This window comes from Uloborus diversus, chromosome 2 (genome assembly GCF_026930045.1).
Source record: "Uloborus diversus isolate 005 chromosome 2, Udiv.v.3.1, whole genome shotgun sequence".
Lineage (NCBI taxonomy): Eukaryota > Metazoa > Arthropoda > Arachnida > Araneae > Uloboridae > Uloborus > Uloborus diversus.
In genome coordinates, this window is record NC_072732.1 from 124,802,929 (window position 1) to 124,819,053 (window position 16,125).

At 33.8% G+C, this 16,125-nt stretch overlaps 1 protein-coding gene across 1 annotated transcript; it reads left to right on the forward strand.

The window, feature by feature from the left end:
* Window positions 1-1,387: 1,387 nt before the first annotated feature.
* LOC129216525 (uncharacterized) lies at window positions 1,388-10,752 on the forward strand. Its single transcript, XM_054850740.1, has 4 exons — window positions 1,388-1,622; window positions 5,144-5,526; window positions 9,146-9,306; window positions 10,542-10,752. Exons 1-4 carry the CDS (start codon window positions 1,388-1,390, stop codon window positions 10,750-10,752), a joined length of 990 nt encoding a protein of 329 aa, XP_054706715.1.
* Window positions 10,753-16,125: the final 5,373 nt, after the last annotated feature.

Sequence of the window (16,125 nt, forward strand, 5' to 3'; positions counted from 1 at the left end):
CAAAATGTGCTTATAGTTCTTCTGTTGTTAAACAACGATCGTTCAAGAATGAAACTGATCTTAAAACAAAATTGATAGGTACAAAAAGGATGTTGTTTTATTCTAAGCTGCAACTCATGATTTCTAAACATTTATATAAAACAAGCAACATTTGTATACTACTTTGCGCAGGTGAAGAGCATTAATTGTTTTTTTTTTTTTGAGTTTTGTAATTAATTGTACGTTAGCCTTTTTTGTACAAGCTTGCTTATTAGATATCCTGCTAAAAAAGGGACAAAGGGACTAGTAAAAACGTCAATTACAGCAGTAATAGTATTATAAAAAGAAATTTGTTTGAAAGAATATTATACAGCCAGCCTGCTTAATAGTAACGTAAGTAATTACTGATTCTCCATGATTTCGGTTCAATGGTATTTAAAATGGTGATTTAGTCGAAAAACATTTAGTATTATCCAGTGACATGTTTTTTTATGAACAATGCGAAATTTACTTTCTTTGTTTTGGAATTGTTAATTTGTCGTATATCTTACAGCAAATGCATCCAATTGATTTTTTTTAGAACTGTTTACATAGTTATGTGCACTTGAAGTTAAAGGAGTAAAAATAAAATCTTTTACCTACGAATTTTATGAGCTAAGAAAACTCGAACGTAATAAAAAATACTTACGCGTACTGACATTCTGAACTTGATGCATTCTACTGATGGTTTTACAGTGAAGTTTCATGACTGACACGTGACGAAGACGAGTACCCTAATTTGACAGTCATGCGACTTCCACGTACGAGTCCCACTTCAAAGACTGTGTCATTAGGGTTGTTTCTAAAGGGGTCTTTCATATGTTCAACATCTTGGAATTGTCATTGAAATTGTGTTGACATGGAAACAGTGACAAATCCACGATTTGTTTGGGAGGAGCTGAGATAAATAAATAAAAAAAAAAGTATACCATTGTAGGGTCTCCAACTTCCATTTAAGTGAATGAAGTCATTTTTTACTGACAAGGCTCTTACAAGGCCAAAAATCCGGGATAAAGGGGTTGAAGTTAATTCAGTTTTCTTTAAACTTATATATAGAGAGAGAGAGGGAAAAGCCCAGCTTTTGGTTGGGTAGCAGCCCCATAGAACCTCCCCTGGATTCACCATTGCATGGGAATGATATGCAAATTTTTGAACAGAATAAATAACAAGGGATGTGTGCTGGATTTGTTTCCTCTTCCCGAAATATAAAACGGGTAAAGTGCCCTTTTTTAATTAAAAATTTAAAATATATGACACCAAATAATTTCCAACAAGATGTACATTCACCCTATTATTCCTAGCCCAAAAATATCTTTATATTTGTTTTCATTTTTTTTAAGTACAACTTAAATTTGCTAATGATTAATCAATGATAATAAGTGGGATATTTTTCAGCCCAGCATCACCGGAGTTGCTGTTAATTGCACTCGTCGTGGCATCTTTGGTGTTGCTCAGCAGTGATGCACAAAACCACAGCAATTACAGTATCGATTTCTTGCATGGGTCCGATGTGGCTATCCGAAGAGTTAAACGAAGAACTCAACAACCACAACAAGGATTCTTCTTCCCCATTGCCATGTACACAGTCCGACACCATAGGCCAGGTAATGTGCTGTAACACTAGAGACGATCCTGACACAACTTTCAAAAACACATACTTTTTATTTATGATTCGAAAACATAAAGATTGTACAATACGTGTAGATGCATTGTCGACGGTGAAGGAAGTAGTAACAACAATGAAGTAAAAGTAGTTGTAGTTAAATGTACGATTCTGAATTATTAAGAAATGTGGACGTTGAATTATTAATAATGAAATATTTAATACGACAAATATGAAAGTACTAATACGAAATAAAATGTAAAACATTATTTATGATAAAATATTTACATAAGATGCTTAAAGAGCTCTTTGATTTTGTTCTGCCAATCGAAAAACTGAAATTCATTCCGATGTTTCAACGGGAAATATTGAATGCAGGGCTCAACGTTCAAAATTTCAGATATAACGTAAAGTAAATCTACAAGTCCACATTCTGATGCAAATTTGAAGTGCTAAAAAATACTTCCCAGACAATGCGAAAAATCTTTTGAGATCATTTGCAGTCACCTCGGTTTAAATCGCGTATCACCAATGACGACAACGATAACTACACAAATAAACAGAAGTCAAAATTATGACAAAACACACAGAACTTCAGAGCACAATCATGTGTAATGCAAACTTTTCAATGATTGCTCTCACAACTCTGTGAAAGATACATCTTACAACTATTTACTATGAGCATTATACTACCTGGCATAGAAATGGTGTGAAAGTGTTATTTGTACACTGTTAAAAATTTAGGAAACTTTTATGGAAAATATTACTGTAAAACGGAGTGTTTACAGTTCAGAAAAAAATGACAGTAAATTGTACCGGAAAAATAAACGATTGCAGGTGGTAATTGATACACCACGTGACTTGCAGTGTGAAGCACATAACACCGTATTTTCCCCTCACTCGATGTGTCCCAACTCGTATGGTGGGCATCACGCCTGCCAGTTCGAAGGTTCCGAGATGGAAACTGCTGCTCGCATTTTGCGTTTTTCAACTCTCGTTTAGTCTACAGTAAAATTTTACAGTACAATAGGGTTTTATGGTAAAAGTTACTGGCAACATGGATGCCAGTAACTTTTACAGTACAATTTCTGGATTTTTTTAAACAGTGTAACGGAAACATTATGCAGTGAACTTGGTTGCTTCCTAGATGTAGCTAGTATGTATTCTCTACGTCCATAATGTGTCTCATCAGACATTATAGAAAGAATGCATTCGATCATATGATGAGTCATCATTTGCAAGAGTTACTAGTTGTCGTGCATGGGTGATTTACAGACATGTGTCACATTTACCACAGAGTTTCAGCCATCGGTCGCTTTAGCAGGACTGTGGAGTCAGTCGACTGATTTTTAACCGACTTCAAAAAGGAGGCGGTTATCAGTTCATACCGTATGTATGTTTTTTTTTTTTTTTGTTTGTCCACTCATAGCGTCTCACCTAGTGAACCGATTTTGATGATTCTTTTTTTGATGGATAGGGGATGGCTCAACTTAGGTCCCATTACTTTGTTTGACCATATTTGTTCTTTAGAAAAAAGTTATGGGCAAAAAACAGTAAATTTTATGCAATTTCCCTATAATATTATAGCGAAGTTCGCACTTTTCATTCGTGGATAACGGCGGCTCAGTGGTAGAATTCTCGCCTCCCACACGAGCGCCCCGGGTTCAAATCCCGACTAGAACAAAGTGAATTTTACTAAAATTTCGTTTCTACTGTTTCCCGTATTTTCTCGAATGTTCTATTAATTTCTGTATCTTTCCAAGTCTGGAAAGTTCCAGCACTTTCTCAAGTTGTATATAAGGAGATGTAACGTTCCTTCGTGGTTCAGAATAAAGATCTCGAGTTGAGACTAACGCTTGGAGTATTCGCGTCATTTGGCTATCACATTGTCTTCGCTATCTTCATCTACGCGACAATATGAAACTCATTGTTATAAAAGTTTGGTGCCATCTAAGAGTAACATTAATAGTAATTGTAATGATAATTTTGAATAAAGGCTTTTCTAAAGCAATGTAGTGATATAGGGCCGAACTTCTTACTAAGTAACTTCTTACTTTTACTGAAATATCTACATTTACACTAAAAAGAATGAAATAAAAAAAATTTTGAAAAAAAAAATAGAACCGACTTCAAAATTGCTCTAAAAAGTGAAAAATAATTTTATTCTTTAAACACCATCGATAATACTTTTAAACATAATTTTTGAAGTTGGCGCAAAAACAAAAAGTAAAATCCATTGTAACCATGCTTCGCTCATATTTTTATCAAAAAATCATCCCAAGTTAGGAACGAAACATTTAATCGTTACTCAAATATGCTGTCATCAATGCGTAATGCATTTGGTAGTGAAGAAACTGGACCTGGTTAAATTTATACTTGTAGTTGAGTTATGGCTGTGAATGATTTTATCGATCGTTTTTGCGCCAACTTCAAAAATTATGTTTAAAAGTATTATCGATGGTGTTTAAAGAATAAAATTATTTTTCACTTTTTAGAGCAATTTTGAAGTCGGTTCTATTTTTTTTTCCAAAATTTTTTCGAGTAAAGAATCGGAGTCGGAGTCACTGGATCTAGAATTCCCGCAGTCAAAGTCGGAGTCGGTCATTTTCCTTCTGACTCCGCAGCCCTGCGTTTCAGGATCGGATTTTGCTGCACACGTTTGCTCATTGATGAATAAGCATTACTTAATCTATACTTCAAGAATTTCGTGCAGTGTCCTCAAAGTTTTTGATTAACTATCCCCTCCCCCTCACCTACTTTTATTAGACAGAATCATTTACGATCATCTGATTGAACGTTACCTGCTGTTGAGTTTTCACGTGTAGGCATTCCATGCCCACATGGACATTAATGTTTTCAGAACAATTAAAGCCATCTTTAGCCTTCATCAAAACCACGGCTGCGGTTCCATGTCTTGTTTGAGTTAAGATGTTCAGTACGCGTCGAATAGCATGATACGTAAAAGCTCACCGATCTTTCAAAAAAAAAAAAATATTTTTTAAATCCCAATCAACTAATAATGAGCTTTTCTTCCGGGATCATAAGCAAGTAAGTGCTCAATCGATTATGATTAAATTTTTGTTTTCCAGATACACGTAGCTACTAGTATTATGTGAGAAAAAGCAGCGTTTGCATCAGTGTATGATAAAAGCGCTTTCCTCATCAATGATTGGAAGGTTATGCTATAGTTGATGGTCAAAATTTAGAGCAATTGCTTCATTTGGAGCGGTTTAGCTTGATTTTCTTGAACGTAACCTATTCCTTTTTCTTCCATCGATGAACTTTCTTCTCCTCTCTGCTTGTTCTGTTGCTTACTGCTTTGTAAAAATCATTTGTTTCTAACGCGTTACCAATTCAGTTTTGACCACGGAATGCATGGCTATTGTTCTTGTTTTGAGGCTTTCTACTAAGCCATCACGTATGTACAGTTTACAAATACGTTATGTAAATCACCTAGCTCAAAGTAATATTTTTTTCCTTTTAAAAGTACTCATCTAATTTGATCGAAAATTGTTTTTGTAGCCACTGAAAGAGGAAGAAATGTTCGTCCAGAAACGTGGGAATATCGTGGCCAGTATTTCTACGGTTATCGGCCCCGAGCCAATGCGGGTCGACGCCAAACAGCGCGACTATTAGCTGCAGGTTTACCGCTTCTTCTAGCACCTCTCCTTAGCATCATATTTTCATTTCCAGTAGTCATTCCAATTGCTCAGATGACGGGCCTGAATGGAGGATTTTTCGGAGGAACAAACTACGCACATGGAACTACTCAGTGGGGTCGAAGAAGAAGAAAACGTGGGGCTGGTGGCCCCAGGATGAGAAACCCCAATCATCGAATGCCACCACCTCCAGAAAAGGCAGCGAAGTTGAAGGAGTTGGAAGTTGTAGCAAATTACCTTCAGCAGGTAAGACTGTAGATATATTTGTTATTCTTATTATGTACGTATGTGTGTCAAAATTTGTTGACTAAGTTCAGTGGTTAATGTTGGCCATAGAGGCACATTAGATAATGCAATAAATTGTTCATTGACAGAAGTAGAAGTAAAAAAGAAAAAGTCTTGCTCACAGGCAGCGGAATATTTATTCAGGAAAAAAGGAAGAATTCGGGTCCTGTAAGCTTATAAAAAAGAATCTTGACCACTGCTTGGTCGTCAGGAGCAACTTTATTTTAATAGAGGTTGCGATGTTTATTCTTCTATCCTAGCATAGATCAAGGAGTATTTGGATCGTCTGAGCACAATTCAGTATCTATCCAACTGAAAAATGTGAGTGACATAACAGGAGTTTCAATCATAAATAAGCTCAAAAAGTATTTCTCCAATTTCGAGAAGTTCACCCACGAAGATGCCATCCTACGTAGGGATTTTCGGAACTTGTGTCGCGACAGCTTTGGAAAAGGTAGAAAGTGAGAAGCTTTGGGACCACATCAGACTCTCTCGCTAACTAGAACTGTTCTCCAAAAGAAAAAGAGAAAACATGAAAATATGTTTTGCACCACCAAAACATCATTCGTACCAGAGTAATTTTCCATGAGGTGCTGACAACTTTCGGTGCAACCGATCAGATAAAACAAAAACTATCAGATTTTACAGATCTATTACTTTTAGTACTGGTACTAAATATTTCTTTACTTATTCTATATGTCGTAACAGGCAAGTATTTCTATCTATCTAGGACCGTGTAGGACTTGACAAGAGAAAGATTCTGGATAGTCCTCTTCCTTAGTGGACAATTTTATAACTTATGATACCATAGTTTAGCTACGCTGTAATAGAGGACTAGAAAGAAGAAGAAAATTATACATGTACATCCCTTTTAAAATAGTCTTATTTGATGACGGCTATAACAGAACAAAACTTCTGTTTAAGAACATTTTAAAAACATTTTATGAAGAATATTTTTGGGGACACTCTGAATTTAGTTGCGAAAAGATATTACATTATATAGTGACGAAATTCCTATATTGCTTGAAGAGCTGTAAACCAACATCAAGAGATCAGCAGTAAACTCTTGGTAAAATTTTTTTGGCTGAATTTTTCCTCTTTATATAAGAAAGCTTTGTTAAGAATATAGTCCTTTCAAAAGTTAATAAGTACGATTTGATAATTTAATATGAACATTTATACTACAAATTTCACAATATTTATTCGTATGAAAAAGAAATAATGTGGGTTGTTAGATTCCCGGGTTGGGCACGGTTGACTCAGCCGTTCATCCCATCAGTGGGTCGATAAATTGAGTACTAAGCGTACTTGGGAACCAAACACTGGGTTCCGCATTAGGCTGACCACTTAACAAAACGTCCGCCTTGCACCCCAGAGCCCCTGGACAGGAAAACTGAGTCGGGCACAGTAGGACCTTGGCCTGTCCTGCCACAAGGTTTGGTTTTAATTTGATTGCACGAAATAAATTAAAATATATATACGTTTAGTCTGATTCATTCAACAGTAGTTTTGAATAATTTGCTTTAACAAATAAAATATTAATTGCAGTATTGTACGTCTAAGTGATTAGGTCAGCTAGTGCAATTTTCTTTAGTACGAAGCAGGATTGGCAAAAACCCGGGTTGTTTTTAAAAAAGCCCATGGACCCAGGATTTTTTTTTTAAATAAAACCCAAAAAAACCCAACTAGAGCTGGGTTTTTAAAAAGAAATGTGTTTTTTTTTTTTTTTTTTTGCCTTTTTTTAAGGAAAATGTGGGGTACTTGTATAGCATATTGTAGCGTAAGTATATGGAAAAAACGTAAAAATTGTCATGGGGTTAAAAAAGCTGGAAAACTAGTTAAAACTCAGCGTTTTCTGAAGAAAAGTATAAAAGACGACGAAACCCAAGAATGGTGAAGTTTCAGATTTTTTAGTTTCCATGATTACCAACAGTTAAGGCAAAGTTACTTCTCGAATGATAAAATCTATTGTTCGTTTTTAACCACTACAGTTTTTTTTTTTTTTTTTTTTTTTGCATTTTACTTTATTGTATTTCATTTTGTTATGCAAAACTACTGTAGAACCTCAAGTAATTTAAATTCTTTTTTACTAAATTCCAGTTTAATCAAGAAATTCCTTTGAATTTTATGTTGCCTGTTTTTCTATTTCTGTGTACAGAGTAACAAATATTAAATTTTTTCGTAAGATAATGAAAATACTGTACATCCTAGTCTGTTTTCTGTCCGAACGTTTGTAAAACCTGTTAATTTCTAAAAAATATACCTTGTTTATTCGAGATTTGTGACGTGTTGGTTTGCAGAAAATAATTCACATGAAAGCCTTTTAACTAGAGTAGTTTCCTCTGTACAAATATTGAGAAAATCAGACGTGACAGGGCTTAGTCAAGACAATTTGAGTTATTTATTGACCAGTTAAAGAAAAAAGTTAAATAAATATTTTTTTAATCATTGAAGTATTTTTTAATGCCGTTAAGAGTTAGGAAATACAATTAAAGTTCAAAATTCATTTTTTATATCCGTTGTCTGTGGTGAAGAACAAATAAAAAAGGAGTTTAAATTGTGAAAATATTTCAATTAATTAATTTTTTTAGAATATTTGTAAAAACCCCAAAAGTGGGCTAAATGTTTTTTTTAAATGGGTTTCTCAAAAAAAAAAAAAAAAACCATTGGATCCAACCCAATTGGGTCCAATCCGACCAACCCTGGTATGAAGCAATGCAAAGCAGCACATATATATATTTTTTAAAATTGCATCAGGTCTTTTTTATTTCTTTTTAACTAACGTATACAAATCTATCACCTGCAATTTTCCTTTCCAAATTTATGTCTTTACGCGTTCTTAAGACATTCAGCAGTTGTCAAAACCTTTTGGAATTTTTATTCCATAAATGAACATCGCTTCGTAACTAAAGTCCCAAGCATAAACAGATTAGGGAACGAAAAAAAAAACATGAAATATAAATTTGTACTTGTTCAATTCTTTACTTTATTTCGATTTCATTTAACAACGCCATTCATTTTCAGTTTAAAAAAATGGATTGAAAATTGATTTTTTGTCGTTTCGATTTGTTTTCAAACTATTGTGGGGTCTTTTTTCTCTTTGAACTTTGTGTGATGTACCTTTAATTATCTGCTAATATGTCTTACTAGTGGTACCCGCACGGCTTTGCCCGTAGTATAAAAATTAAAAGGTCATTTGGGCCTGTACATTTACAAATTATGGATGATGAATTTCTCGCCAATTTGCTATGTTCATTTGCTAGCCCATGCTACGGGTCCACGTTATGACAATTTGGTAATTAACTCGTCCATGTTATGATAATTTGCTATGTAAAATGTTTTTAAAATTGGAATAGAAAAAGAACAAAATTGAATTTTCGAAAAATCACTTCGAGGTGTACACCCCCATGCTACAAACTAATTTTGTGCCGAATTTCAGGAAAATTGGCCGAACGGTTTAGACGCTATGCGCGTCACAAAGAGATATCCCGACAAACTTTGAGCTTTATCATTAGTAAAGAAGATATTGCTTTTATTTCACAGTTAATCACAGCTGAGTTTTGTTTGATTTCACTTATAGGTAGATTACGATGAAAAACAACAATCTCGAGTGATGGTCAACTACCTACAATGTAACGGCCTGTTGGGCACAGATGATCATTGCTTGGAAAGACTGTCCTGCGAATTCGGTGATCCAGCCAATGAAAACGCACCGGAATTGGAACGGACGGTTACTTCCATGTAAGCATATCAGCTATAGATGAAATACAGAGTTATTTGCTTTAGTTCAACCGTAACAATCTGAAATGTAAAGTAAATTATATCATTCCCCTGCTTACATTAGTCATAATTTTATCTTTTTACCCCGTCCCCAAACTTTTTACACAGACTGCTACTTAAATATAACGGCTTGCCATTCATCCAAAAATCAGTTGGTGGAAGCCTGACCCTGACTAAAATGAAAAATCTAGACTGAAGGGTGACCTTAGTCTAGATTTTTCAGTTACATATCGTCGCCTCAGAGCAACAGTAGGATATTTTAGTGTTATTCCTGGGATTAGATGTCTTAGTGTTGCTTTCAGGCGACGATATGGGGAATAATCATAGGGAATAATCAAGTGTTTAGGGGTTCTTTCATTTATATAAAAAAAAGAAGGTAATGGTGTAGGAACATATTTCTGCAGTAAGAGAGAACACGCAAGCAGTAAGCTATTCACTGCTCCCGGGTTCTCGCTGATCCTACAAATCAGAATGTTCTGTTTACGCTTTCAGTTCATCCACCATATCTTTGCGGCGCAATTAAAGACTGCTTATTTAAAACAGAAGCAAAAATGCAGAGGGACACCAAAGGCTATTCAAACGAAAATTAATTCCCGTCTGGAAAATTAAGTGAGAAAAGCGTAAAATGTTTTTCGTCTCTACTGTAAAGTTTAAAAAAAAAAAGGATTGCGCTGATTTCAATACTGAGCACCTCACTTGCGAAACATCAATGTTTGTACTTATCAAGGGTGCCCTGATGGGTGATCATTGCGACCTCCCAAAAGTTTTCTTATTCGGCCAATTATGTCTGACGATTCGGCAACTTGGTATTGCAAGACTGCATTTTTTTTAAGAATGCCTAATTTGTGTCATCTCATTAGATGCAGTCATATGCAAGGCTTCTGTTTTATCATTTGGTAAAATTTTGAACTTCTTTCGGAAAATTGCGAACTTTACCCCTCCCAAAAATTTGGGACACCCCTGTTACTGATACTTGTGTAACTCTTAATCATTTTGTAACTGTTAATAAGTGGTAATAACTACAATAAAGTTGTTAGAATAACTTTAATATTTGTGTAACTGTTAATGTAACTGTTAATAATGATAAATTCCTATTTTAGCTGTTGCACTCATTGTGCCACACGGTATTACTAAAAAAATTTGTTGCACTTAAATTTATTACAGTTCAAATAACCGCTTCTTTGTTTATATTTCAGACTTCTTGGACACATCTTGAATAACGAATTCATTCCTCGGCCATTTATTAGACGAATTAAATCGGCTGCAGTTCATGGAAGAAACAATTCCGGAACCTGCAACAAATATTTTTGTCATTACGTCGACAATAACTGGGACTTCACTTCCACATATCCCAAAGGACCAATTCCGAAACCCCCACATATACCACCGCCTCAACGTCCGGGGTGAACTGTCTCGAAATAGTCATAATTTTAAAAATTAGATACTACATCATTCGTATTTATTTATTTATGGTAAAGTTAATGAAAATCCGAATTATTTTTGATATACTATGATTCAAATTGTTTAAATACCATTATATTTCATATGATATAATTGAAGGGAGGGCTCGTGGCAGAAATGTGACAAGCCACAAGGAGTGACTTTTCTATCAAAATTTTTGTTTCTCATAACTACAGTGCTGGCCAAATTATTAGTAAATTCTTTATCGATTACATAACTATAGACACATTAACGAACAGTGAAATAATTATCTAATATTTGGTATGCATTCTCTTGCTCTTGATGAGCATTTTAAGTCTTTTTCGCGTACTTTTCACGAGGTTTACACCATTTCTTAACTTTTTAAAAAATGAGGTAAAAAATTGTTTATACTCACTATTATATATGCTCACATACATTTACTCACTAATTACCTGAAACTAACTTTAATATAACAGAACACACTAATAAAAATAACTAGTGAACTGTTTAAGCTGACTGAGGTTATGTTCCTGGTAGGTAGATAAACAAAGCAGACACTGCTGCTACTTGTAAGCATTAAATTATGCTAAAATAACGTAATAATCAGTGCACAGTATGTAGGGGAGAGGGGGGCACATGTAAACATGGGGCACATGTGAACTAACCATATTTTACCCAGATAACATGAGGAAAAAAATCTGAAAAAAATTCATGTAGATGGCAGCAGTAGTACTGTATGCTGCCTGAAATTTCAAAGATCTCAACCATTTTCTTTTTAGTTATAATAATAACTTCTGTTTTGGAAGTTGCCAGTAAACTTTCATGCTCCAGTTCTCAGAGTAAAAACACATTCATCACTATCTTTATTGTGATTTGAACTTTATTCATTTTGAAGTGGGATTTATAAAGTAAGTTTTTGTACTCTATTTTTTTAAAAAAATTTGAAAGAAATATTGTTTTTTATCAGATTAGGCTTAAGTTGTTATATGGGGCACATGTGAACACACTATGTAGGGGCAGGTGTGAACTGTTTACATGAGCCCCATACTGTTTTTTTTATAGTTATTTCGATTTCAAAAATTGTTCATTTTTTATTTGATTAGGCTAATTAAGAAACATTGAATAATTAAAAATTTTAATAATTGACGTTAGTATCAGCTGTATCGCGACTGTGTTGGAGGCTCCAAAAGTGATCGTGGTTTGTGAAGAGAAACAAGTTGGACAAAATGTTTCAGGCGAGAGAGGTGAACTTGTATAATTTTGTGGTATAGTTAATGCAATGGGAAACACTGTACCTCCTGTTTTTGTATTCCCAAGAAAAAGATACAAAAATATTTTCTTAAATGGAGCACCATCAGAAAGCTTAGGGTTAGTATCCAAAACTGGATGGATGACAGCAGATATCATCCTAGAAGTTGTAAAACACTTCCAAAAGTACTCCCGCTGTACCGCAGCAAATCCAGTTTTGCTTCTACTTGATAATCATGAAAGTCATATCAGTTTGGATGTAATATTATTTTGTCGTGAGAATGGAATAGTACTCCTTACATTCCCCCTCATTGTTGACATCGCTTACAGCCTTTGGATGTAGGTGTTTATGGCCCCTTTAAATCTGCAGTGAAAACTTCTTTCAATGACTGGTTGACATTGCACCCAGGAAAAAGAATAACTATATATGAAATTGATCAGTGTTCTTCACCAGCTTTCACAGCAGCCTTTACATCCAAAAATATTAAATCGGGTTTTTCTAAACCAGGAATTTGGCCGTTATCTCGGCTTGCTTTTACTGACACTGATTTCATCCCAATTCAAATAACAAGCTTAATGCCAGTTAATCCTGAGGATGCCTCCACCAGCTGCAATGCACATTCAAGTCCTACCCCAGAATGTGTGAGACCATTGCCTAGAATAGAATTTAACGATTCTACTCTAGGGAAAAGTAAGCAGCGTCAAAAAAGACATTGTTGTCAAAGCTATGGAAGAAAAGGTAGAGAAAATGAAGATAAAATGTGAAAGAGTTGCAAAGAAAAGAAAGTTAGAACTTTCTGAACTGTTGAAAAAGGAGCAGTCAAAGGTTGTAGTCAGTGACTCCGAGTCCGACATTAGCTTTGAAGAGAGTAGCCATCAAGAAATTTGTGCTGAAGTCAACCTTGCACCAGAAAATTTAGCTGTGAATGACTTTGTCCTCGTAGAATTCACTACAAAAAAGACAAAAATTCACTATGTTGGCCGTATCGAGAAAATGGAGAGTGATGAAGCAAATGTTAAATTCATGAGGAAGCAGAAGAATGAAACCTTCGTATTTCCAGAAACAGATGATACATCGATGGTAAACACTGATGATATTCTGCTAAAATTACCCCCACCTACAATTTTAGGTAGCACATATCGAGCTGCTTCTTCAGTTTCTTTTTCTGTAAAACTTGAAGGCTATAATGTTCGTTGAATCAAGTTAATTTATTATGTACTCAATATTTATATTTTCATTGTGTTTATGAATGTGTAATAAAGAGTACTTAAAGATATGCTTAGTTGCATTTTATACCATTTATGTGTCTGTTCACTTGTGCCCCAGGTGTGTTTACAACTGCCCCCTCCCCCCACCGGGCAGATGTGAACAAAATGTAACATATTTTAGAATTAATTTTTAGGTTGGAATTTCCTCTTGTAGAAGGAGGATAACTGCATGAAAATATTAGCAAATGTTTGATTTATCATATTTAGCACCTTTTTCTTTTTTTATCTCAAATCAATAATGAAAAATATAGAAAAATGTTGTTTTTGTTCACTTGTGCCCCCCTCTCACCTACTGTTCTTTAACAGTAAAATAAATTGTATTTTAGTACAAATAGTGTTCAAAAAACCAAACAAAAAAAAAGAAGCTCTTTAGTCTAATAATTTGGCCAGCACTGTAAAATTGAAATAACTATGACAATGGATTATGTCATTTGGAGTAAAACATGTATGGTTTTAGTATTGCTGATTATAGAATGTATAATACCTATAAAAATATTTGAAGAATTTTTCAAAAATCGGAAATTGGCCAACTGAAAAATTCACACCATGTGGCATATCACATTCTTGCCCTGAGCCCTTCAATTTATTTCAGTTCCTGTTATACCATGTTTTTTAGAAAATACGATCTAATCAAAAAATAATTTCTGGAACACTTCTTCTGTGTACTTCTAATATGAGGTAGTAAGAAGCAAAATGGAGTCACAAGAGGGTCCTTCTATACAGATTCAACGGATGAGTGCGCTCGACCATTTTTAATTTTTTTGAAACTCATATCCCAAAAAGATGCATATGAATGATGTTTAAAACCACTTTTATCTGTTCTCTAACCTTAACCCTTGATTTTTTAGAGGTCATCAAAAGTCATTTTCATAGTCAAAAATGGGACTTTTAGACCTTTGCATTTTGGCCCAAATCTAATTGAATGACAATCATGGCAGAACATTTTACATTTTTATGTTAAAGTGCATTAGATAATAGTCTCACACACTGAGTTATGTAGCTGTAACTTAATAATTAAGAATATGGCAGTAGGTCAAAGTTCAAGGTCAAATGTAAAATTTTTACTCATTTCAAAGGGTCATAACTCGCTTAGGGGATAAAAACACAAAGTGAAATTTGGCAAAAACTAATCACTGGAGTCACACTAATGAGAAAATATAGCTGTAATTGTGTGTTTGTTTACCCTTTATAAATTACAGCCCCTCAAAGATCAGAAAATTGAGAAAAATGATCTTAGATCCGTGTAAACCAAAAGGGGATGGAATTAAAAATGAAATTTCTTGGCCAATTGAATATTCCATTCAAGTACTATACATGTTATATATATTGTTTTGTGTATTTAGTTTTTAATAAAGATACAGGTCTTTGAAATTGAGCAATTTTTCAAGTTAATTCACATTCTAAAACATAAATAAAACGTGTGAAAACTTCATTGCACTTTCTTAAATTACGTATAGTGTGCTTTTTGTAATATATTATACTGGAAAAAGACATTTTAAGTATAAAAATAATTATTTTAATTTGATATCTTAGAAATATTTGGACATAAATGAGTAGTTCATACATGATTGACAGCTTAAGTAATTAATTTATAGACTATCTACACACACATATTTTCAATACATACAAACATACGCTCTGTACATAAACTTATGTAACTTGCTAAACACGTGCAAAAGCATTATCTGCATAGTTGAAAGGAAAAAAAAGGTGCGTTTTTCATTTCAAGCTTTAGTGTAGTTTTAAGAAAATGAACTCACACAGTTGTACTATAGTTCTGGTGGTGACGCAGCATGTGGCGTACTAAAATACTTTACTCAAACTCACAACAAAAATAGAAAGAACTTTCTTAATTTATGTAATCACGAAACGGATGTCAACTTGAGAGCTGAGTGGCATTTCTATGCAATATCACACGGGAATGGACACTGTAACAGTATCAGAAGAACCGTAAAAAGAATTGATGCTACTAAGACTAGCTTGCAAGAACTACTGAAAGTCACATTTTAATTCCTACAGAAATGTATACCTTCTGCATTTTTGCTACTAAACATTGCATATGTCCTTGTGAGCATTCAGTATATTAAACTAGCTGAAAAAAATACTGCAAGAAATGTTTGACTCTGCAAATAAAATTCTCAATACAACATTTAATCACTGCTTTATGCCACCGTATTTAAATATTATCAATGTAAAATTATTATCCCCTAGTAATAGGTATGAAGAATAGTATGTTACTAAAAAGACTATCATTATTGTCAAAAAAGTTATTACATAGCTTGTGTTGATCACTAAATTTAGAACCCCTGTCATTGTCTTGCTCCTAGTACATTTTCAAAGTACCAAATTATGAATGTGCCTTGGTAAAGCATTCCAAACGCCATACACTTGAGTCACCATTACAACTTACTAGGTGACTACTAGATAAGTTCATTTTTTCAAAACTACACTCAAACAAGAAATAAAAAACGCACTTTTTAAAATTTAAATTTTGTATATATAATGTTTTGCATATGTTTAAGGCAATTTAGATATGTAATGTAGATAGCATATGTTTGTGTGTATTGAAAATTTGTGTGTGAAGATAGTCTATATATTAACTACTTAAACTGTCAATCAAGTATGAACTACTCATTCATAACCAAATATTTCTAAGTTATCAAATTAAAATAATTTTTTTTTATACTTAAAATATGTTTTTTCAGTATAATATATTATATAGGCCATTTAAGAAAGTGCAATGAAGATTTCACACTTTTTTTTTCGTTTTAGTGCGTAAATTAACTAGTTAAATTGTTAAATTTCAAAGACCTGAATCTTTTTTACAAACCAAATACACAC

Bases quoted from the DNA above. Each gene is read 5' to 3' on its own strand.
- LOC129216525 (XM_054850740.1), top strand. From the start codon at position 1,388: ATGATAATAAGTGGGATATTTTTCAGCCCAGCATCACCGGAGTTGCTG. The intron at 5,527-9,145 runs GTAAGACTGTAG...TTTCACTTATAG, and splicing joins TAGCAAATTACCTTCAGCAG to GTAGATTACGATGAAAAACA. The intron at 9,307-10,541 runs GTAAGCATATCA...TTTATATTTCAG, and splicing joins GAACGGACGGTTACTTCCAT to ACTTCTTGGACACATCTTGA.